This window comes from Temnothorax curvispinosus, unplaced genomic scaffold (assembly GCF_003070985.1).
Source record: "Temnothorax curvispinosus isolate PA1 unplaced genomic scaffold, ASM307098v1 QBEX01005269.1, whole genome shotgun sequence".
Taxonomy (NCBI): domain Eukaryota; kingdom Metazoa; phylum Arthropoda; class Insecta; order Hymenoptera; family Formicidae; genus Temnothorax; species Temnothorax curvispinosus.
This window is the reverse complement of record NW_020215049.1, coordinates 245,707-254,410: the sequence shown is the minus strand read 5'-3', so window position 1 is coordinate 254,410 and position 8,704 is coordinate 245,707. Positions and strand designations below refer to the sequence as shown.

Genomic DNA, 8,704 nt, shown 5'->3' with positions numbered 1-8,704 from the left:
TGTGTGTGTGTGTGTGTGTGTGTGTGTGTGTGTGTGTGTGTGTGTGTATATATCAATTATACATGTAGCGTGTACACGTTGAAGGCCAAGGCTACCGTTTTAAAAATCTTATTATTTGGACATTTAGAATAAATGTCTACACTCAAGTATTACAGATCTAATAATTTTTATTCCACTATTCAAACACACTATGCAAAACAATTAGGGGATCGCTTTAAAACTTGCAAATTTTGCCGATTTTTAAGAGGCCATATCACAGCTTGTACAGATCGTAGGACTATTTTTCTCGGCGCGTTTTAAAGGATAAAGTTTCGACTCTAAGATGAGGTAAAATAACATCAAATTGTCTTTTTTGTGAGGATCAAAATCAGGTCTCGAAAGAATCCTGGAAATATCATAACTTTGTAGCCTTCCACAGAAAAAGCAGGGGTAGAGAAAAAAATATTATTACATAATAAGCTTTGAAGTGGAAAACTTTCCCTTTAAAATGGCGCAAAAAACATAGCTCTATCGTGACTAGAAGCTGAGCTATTGGCTTTCATATCACCCCTACATTTTGCAGATTTTGGATAGTATTCTATATGTGCATCATGGAAAGTTATTTGCTCAATCGGATTTTGCACATCACGTGTATGGTGTATGTGTGTGTCGAGCTAACAACAATGCAATAAACCCTTTTTTTTGTTTTTGCAACGGTTAGTTTTTGAGAAAATGTATAACAAAGTTAATAATTTTTTTATGTTCTATTGGCATAGAAGTTATTTATAATTATCATTATATAAATAAAATTTCATTAAATATGTAGAGAAAAGTCCCCTATATATATATATACACACATACATACATACATATACTAAACGTAGAACACTCACATATTCTTTGTATAGACTATACGGAATGGAGTATACGCTTTGCGCGGAAACTTCACCGCTTATTTTTCTTAAAAATGTTCATTGTACGTGAAAAATAAATATAACCATTTTTGTACAGAATTTCATGATCTTTCTTTTTTGTAATAACCTTAATTGACCTCCGAGCCATACAAAACGAGATTTTCGCAAAAAACTGATTTTCATGACCTTTGATCTTGAATAACTTTTTTAGCCCTGCCGATATCGTTCTCTATTTTTAATAATTCTCTATTTTATTTAAAGCAACGAAATAAAGCAATTTAAAAATAAGTTTCGAATTTTTTTGCACAAAAAACCTAAAATAACTGGACTAATAGAGTAAGCTCGTATTAATAGGAAAATACGGGATATGTTGAGTTGCTTAATTATAGAGGATAGATTTGCTAATCGCGAAACCGCAAGGCGTGGGGTCCGTAATATGAGATATTTAGAGTGACGATTGTTGCTAGAGTACGAAAATTATTTTACAGTAATAAAAAGAGGAAAAATACTATGTTAAAGTTAAGGGAAGGTTCATACAAACTTATAAAAGTGTGCTGATGGTGATCGCATGCTCATGCTGGGCGCACACTGGCTGCACTGGAAATATTGAGTATAAGTGGGTTTGCGATTATTGGAAATAAATTTCTCCATTACATTTGTATTTCAGAGACGTTAAATGAAGTTTTCTAATGGCAATACCGATGTATTTTGCACTTTATTAGTGATTTCTCGGGATATCTCATATTAGAGCACACTTTTTCGATTTTGCATAAAGCTCATTTTTTACATTTTTCTAATTTTCAGAAAAATTAATATTTAAATTAGATTTTACATTTCAGTATCTTAAAGCTTATTAAATTTCCTTCAAAATAACCTATACTACATTTTTCAATTTATTAATGTAACGATTAATGTAAGCGATTAACCACATCTATTTTGTGTGTGGTATCTCATAATAGGGGACTTTCCTCTATTATAGTACGGATAAGTATGTGTAGTTTTGTATCATATTTGCCGAGAAACGCGCGAAAAAGCAATTTTACACATATTCAGATGGAATTGCGATTGAAATCGCTATTTCGATTTTAATACACATAATTATTATATAAATGCTGTGATAAACACGTACTATTTTATTTATCTATTGAGTATTTCATTACTATCAATTTTATATTCTTCGTTATTTTTCTTAAATGTATACTTACCTATTATGAATTTTCAAGTGCATGGTCAAATATCCAACTGAATATGCGATTAATATTTTTTTACAAATGTTGCATTTCACTCGCATTTTTTTATTTATTGTGAAATTTTTTATTCTGTAATAATCCCAACACCAATGTAATCTTTCTTCATTCTTCTCTGTTTCCGTTAATTTATCTTTATGTTTACTTATCAAGTGGTTATGTAACAAATTATAATTCATGTTTGAGTAATTAATTACTACAAAGCAATAGTTGCATTTTGCCATGTCTCCTATTAATTTTGAATAATGTTCTCGTATAAAGCGACGTACTGGAATCTTTTCTTTATTTACATCACGTTGTATATTATGTACGAAATCATGTTCTATATTGTGATCATGGAGTAAATGTTCTTTTAATTTTATTAATGTTTCTTTATACGATAAAATATTATCTGTATCACTCCAGAAAGATACGTTACATTTGTGACACATTAAGGTAGGAACATAATATAGCAAAACCCATTCATTTCCTGCTTCCTCCTCTGCCATTATAATCGTTCTATTCCTCGGAGAATTCCTTACAATATTAATATCTTCTTGACGTTTCGCTCTCTTTAAAGACGTACCCATGTCTGTATCGCCGTCTGGATAATCCCTATCGCTGTCCCAATCACTTGGATCGGATTTCCTACATTTATATTTAGAGTGATTATAAAGAAGTAAAAAATGTGATTATATTAGATTTTATTATGCACGCTACTCCGTTGGAGGCCAAGGTTACCGTTTTAAGGATCTTATTATTTGAACATTTAGTAGCGATTAAGTGCCTCGATTCAAACATTATATAGATCTAACAATTTTTACCCGACAATTTAAATATAATAATATTTTCATTAATAAATAATTATTTGGATATACATATATGGGACATGGCAATGGAAAATTTGTGTCTCTCGACGGATATCGATTTACTATGTAACGTGAAAACGTACACTGAGAAAAAAATGTTCTGTAAATATTAATTTGTATACAACTGTGACTCCATTTACTAAAATGAAGAAAATTTTCCTTTTTATTAGTATATGTGTATTCATTGAGAAAAAAATATACTAATAAAAAGGAAAATTTTCTTCATTTTAACAAATGGAGTTACAGTTGTATGCAAACTAATATTTACTAAAATGCAGAACATTTTTTTTCCAGTGTATAAGAATTATATCACGCAAATGTACTTATTCAAATTTCTGTAATATGTACGTTAAGGAAATAAAGAGAATTGGAAATGTTAAGGGGATCCTAAAGCCGTAATACCGGTTTTTTTCTTAACGCATATCTTTTTATTGGCTTTAAGGATTTAAAAATCCTTCTCCAAAGTTTAAGTACGCATCAAAATCTAGGTCATGGTGGTCGAATTTATATCAAAAACAAAAAAAAATTAATATTTTTTGTTATACGTGACGACAATATTTGCTCTGTACAAAAATTTTACAATAAATATCATCCACAAAATTAGACCGGCATGACCTAGGGACAACATGTAAGAACAATATCGTGCAATTGGAACTAAGAATAAAAGCCTACAAAAAAAGATTAATTGTAATGAATGCAATATAACCTATAACAATGTCTATCTTTGTCTATCATCATTGTCTATACAAGGACAGATATAGAATTTGGTCGGTAATACAGACGGCTTTAGGATCCCTAGGATTAAGAATTGCATAAAATTTATATACATATAAACTCTTTTATAAATAATGTCAGCATGTAAAACTTTTTTTCAATAGTTTTTTCAATGGTTAGTTTTTGAGAACATTTATACAAAAAGGAAAATTTTCTTCATTTTAGTAAATGGAGTCACAATTGTATGCAAATTAATATTTACAGAACATTTTTTTCTCAGTGTACGTTTTCACGTTACATAGCAAATCTATATCCGTCGAGAGACACAAAAATTTTCCATTACCATGTTCCATATATATCCAAATAATTATTTATTAATGAAAAGTCACTATAAGTATGACTCTTTTAAAGAATTTAAAATACTGGGGATACCACTAAAAAATGCGTTAATAATATATATGTATAGTACCTCATGGGTGATGTGGAAAGTTATTAAAAATATGTGTTTATGAATCATATATTGGTGGATCTAAGATTAGCTAGAACACAAATATGTAATAACACAAATATAAAGTTGTTTAAAAAAAAAGACGCCCGGGCGAAGCCCCGGATAACCAGCTAGTGTACATATATTTTTGTGTCATATTTGCCAAAACATTAAAAAAAATCTGTATTACACATATTTCGATTGGATTCATAATAAGCCAAAAACTCAGACTCTATTGCGACTAGAATTGCAATTTCATAATATAAATAAACATTATATATTATGTGCCTTGATGACATTTATGTGCGTTACATTTTCTTTAGCTATTATATATTTTACTATTAATTATATATTCTTCAATATTTTAATTATTTTTCAAATGTATACTTACTTATGAATTTTCAAGTGGTAACTCACACTTGAAATTGGATATATACCTATTGTTCTGTTACAAATGTTGCATTTCGCATGTGCTTTGTCCTTTCTTGTGACGTAATCCCAATACCATTGTATCTTTTTATCACTTTTCTCTATTTCCGTTAATTTGTCTTCATGCTTACATATCAAGTGTTCATGTAAGAATCTATAATTTCCGGTTTTATAACTAATTATTGCAAAGCAACAGTTGCATTTTGCCAGATCTCCTTTTAATTTTGTATAACATTTTCGTATGAAGCGACGTACTGGGATTTTCTTTTCATTTACATCATATTCTATATTATGTACGGAATTATGGTCTATCTTGTGTTCATGGAATAAATGCTCTTTTAATTTTGTTAACGTTTCGTTATATGATATTGGACTATCTTTATAATTCAAGAAATATCGGTGACATTCTTGACACTTTTCTGTAGGAATATAATATCGCAACATCCACTGATCTTCTGCTTCTTGCTCTGTCATTATAACCGTTCTGTATTGTGAAAAATTAGTTACTGAACACACAGAAGGTACGTGTAGACTTGAAGAGGCATTTGCAAATATTGGTCGCAGGATGTCAAGAGCAGAGGTATGATTCTTTGTCCAACTATAAATATTGATATCCGTTAGACTGTGCCTGATTACCAGATCATACAGCTTTACTTTATATATTATATTAATCGATGACTTATTCTAGATTTATATTAAAACACGCAATGCTTATACATGATGGTTAAAAAAACAAAGGGGTCTACTCTACTTTCGAAACTTTGTAAAAAGCTTTATTTCGGATTAAGATAAAAGCCTTTAAAGGGAATTTTGGCGACTTTCATGACAAAACCATTAAAATAAAATGATAAAAAGAAAGAGATTTTAACAATTCTACAGAATGTTATAAATTAACATTATTTATTATAAACACTTCTCCCCACTTTACTTCAACGTAATCTTTCTGTTCAAGTCAACAATCATACTTTAGGAGTTTTCATGTTGATTTAAAAGGCATTGAAAACATGTTCCACATGGGTTTCCAACTTTTCACGTAAAGCGAGGTCCACTACACCGCACCCCTTGCTTACAGGACAAAACGAGGTCTATTATTGTACGGTTCAGGCTTTCAACTTTCCACGCGAAGCGATGTGCAACCCACACCCCCATGTGTAGCAGGGCGAAATAAGGTCCAAGCTAGTATGATTCTAAATCGGTTTCAATTTAATACGTGAAGCCAAGTTTATCCCACCCCACCTTTGCCGCAGGGGGAAGGGCTACCGACCCTCCCCCGCCTACATGTGTGCTGTCTATACACACATATCAGCAAATTACTTCCTTTAGAACGGACACAAACTGTTATATTTCTTAAACTTTATTGTTAATAACTTCTTAATAAATATCAAACGACGGTTAAAACCTTTAGAAGGTTACTCATGAGAATGCTCTCTGTAATATATGTCAAGATCAAGGTCGCAGGAGGTTGCTTGCCTAAACTAAATAATTACCAAACTTACCATTCTTTTTACTATTTTATCTTAAAAAGTAGTTCTCTTGTAGGAGTCGCCAAAATTCGCTTTAAGGAGTTTTATTTTAACCCAAAATGAAGCTTATTTTTACAAAGTTTCATCGAAATCCAAGGTAGACCGTTTTCGGAACTTTATCCAAACAAAGTTAGCTGTGTGAGTGAGCAGGGTCGGTTGTAACACTTTGTGTGTGTGTGTGGAAATTGTGTATATCTACTAAGTAACACTCAAGTGTCACACACCGATTCTTTTGAGTGCACACATGTAGAATTTCGAAAAATATTTGTGTCGTGTTTTTTTATTTTTGCTCATAAAGCGTTTTAAAGCTCCTGGTCCCTGAGCCGAGAACTCTGCGTTGACGGTGGCGACGCCACTCTCTCCTCTCACTCTCTCCAATGGAGAATTCTGTCTTGTGACATGTTGACAACCTATTTTGTTGTGCGTGCTATTTCTTTATTATTTGCTCTGTGCTTGTGCTCTAACGTTTAACGTATTCGTGAAAGTCGTAAAATTGACCGAAAAGTAAGATTTGCATGCGGAAGGAACGTTTTCACCTTCTTTCGATAGTCGTTAAACGGGTGTTTTTCCCGTATGTTTAGACTTCGTTTTATGGCTGTTTGTTTATTGTCGAAGGAAAAGGGTAGTTTTCGGCCAATTTTGGAAGTGTTCTGAAACGATCTATAGTAATGTTTTATTGAAATGTCTTTTTATTTGAAAATGGCATGCACAACAAAATTGAGTGTTTTCCTCGCCTCGATAGTAAGAATCCAATATGGCCGCGGTGACTACCCAGGAGCCTTAAGAGTAGAAACTACTCTCGAAATATAATTAGCTTTCTCAACCCTATGTACGTTATATCGAATGGTTTCTAAGATGGTTTTGACGAGAATATCTCTAGGAGTTTTTCTGGTCGCTTTTTTTTTAAATCGATCAGCAATGTACATGGCCTTATTATTACGTATATAGAATTGAAAAGTCAATATTTCGAGGGTAGTTTGTACTCTTAAGACGCTTTATAAGCAAAAATAAAAATACGACATAAATATTTTTGTGCGCACAGTTAAAACTGTGTTAAAACATATGTACACAGCTTCAAAAAAATCGGCGTGTGAGACTTGAGTAGTGTTACTTGTAAGTTATTGGTCCCACTGCTTTTAGGTGATGGTATTATATTCGAAAAAGCAGTTCTTTCTCAGAAATTCTGCGTTTTTTGCTTTGTTCATGTGCAACTATACAAATACTTGAACAAAGGAATAAAAATGTCACAACTAACTGACTCATGGAGGACCCGGATGGTATCACTGCGTTTCCCGGGGCTCCCTCAACGTGTGCCGAGAGGGAGAACCGTGTGGTTTTAGCCGATAGGCCATATAGTACATACATGTATGGAATCCAGCACTCCCCTCACTCTCCTCTCCTCGGAGGGTGAGGGGGTCTTCCCCTTGTTAAACAGGGGGCTACTGGGTAAACCGGGTTTATTGCCCGGAATCCCAGTAGTAGATTTCCACACGTAAAAAAAAAACCCACTCATGGAGCCTGTTGTGACATGGAAAAATTCACTGAAAAATAGTATTCAAAAGCCATATACAAAGTTATCGGTTGAAGGGGATGTGTTTTACATAAAAAGAAGCGCACACTGCGAATAAAAAATTCATTTTGCTTCCTCATAGAGGAAGCTTTGTTTTCGTAAATTCGTATATGAACCTTTGATTGTGTATAAAGTTGGATCTAGTCAACCAAATTTTAAAAAATTATATATGAAATAGGGGTAGAAGAAACCAAAGAAAAGATTGGTTTTTGAGTTTTTTCTGCCAATATGTTCAGATTGTTGTAAAACGTCGAAATATCGCCTAAAAAAAAATTTCAGTATGTGTGTATGTATGTGCCGAATTTACCGAAATTTCTATAACTCCAGAACTGATCAACCAAATCTTAACCAATTATATATGAAATAGGGGTAGAAAAGACTGAAGAATATAATAGATTTATTAAAAATTGTTAATAATAAAGGGGTTACCGATTTTTGTTAAAAGAAACAACCAAGTTTACTGAAATTTCTTTAACTCAAGAACTAATTAACCAAATTTAAAAAAATTATATATGAAATAGGGGTAGAAAAGACTGAAGAATATAATAGAATTAATAAAAATTGTTAATAATAAAGGGGTTACCGATTTCTGTTAAAAAAACAACCAAGTTTACTGAAATTTCTTTAACTCATAAACTAATTAACCAAATTTTAAAAAATTATACATGAAATAGAGGTAAAAAAGACTGAAGAATATAATAAAATTAGAAATATTTCAAAATTTTAATTTAAATTTTGAATTTTTTAAAAAATGTCAATGGTTGCTCTAACTTTCGCAAATTTGGAGATATCGATCTATTTCTAATTTTATTATATTTTTCAGTCTTTTCTACCCCTATTTCATATATAATTCTTTTAAATTCGGTTAATTAGACTTAGCTTTATATGCGATCAAAATTATGGACCTTTGATCGCGTATAAAGTTGGGTCTAATCAACTAAATCTTAAAATATATTTAAGAAAATTATATTTAAGATTTAGTTGATTAGACCC

General features: G+C 31.7%; 1 protein-coding gene across 5 annotated transcripts in view; it reads right to left on the bottom strand.

Annotated features, from left to right (window-relative positions):
- The window catches only part of LOC112454697, a 40,149-nt gene that overhangs the window by 10,291 nt on the left and 21,154 nt on the right, over nt 1-8,704 (bottom strand). For 3 of the 5 annotated variants that reach the window (XM_025016223.1, XM_025016222.1, XM_025016221.1), the window contains 2 exons: nt 4,581-5,216; nt 2,099-2,767 (listed from right to left, as the gene is read on the bottom strand). The exons of 1 other annotated variant lie outside the window; for it this stretch is intronic. In XM_025016223.1, the coding sequence (XP_024871991.1) occupies nt 2,099-2,767; nt 4,581-5,092 (1,181 nt within the window). In that variant the 5' untranslated portion in view covers nt 5,093-5,216. The remainder of the gene's footprint in view (nt 1-2,098; nt 2,768-4,580; nt 5,217-8,704) is intronic. One more of the 5 variants, XM_025016224.1, reaches the window with a different exon arrangement.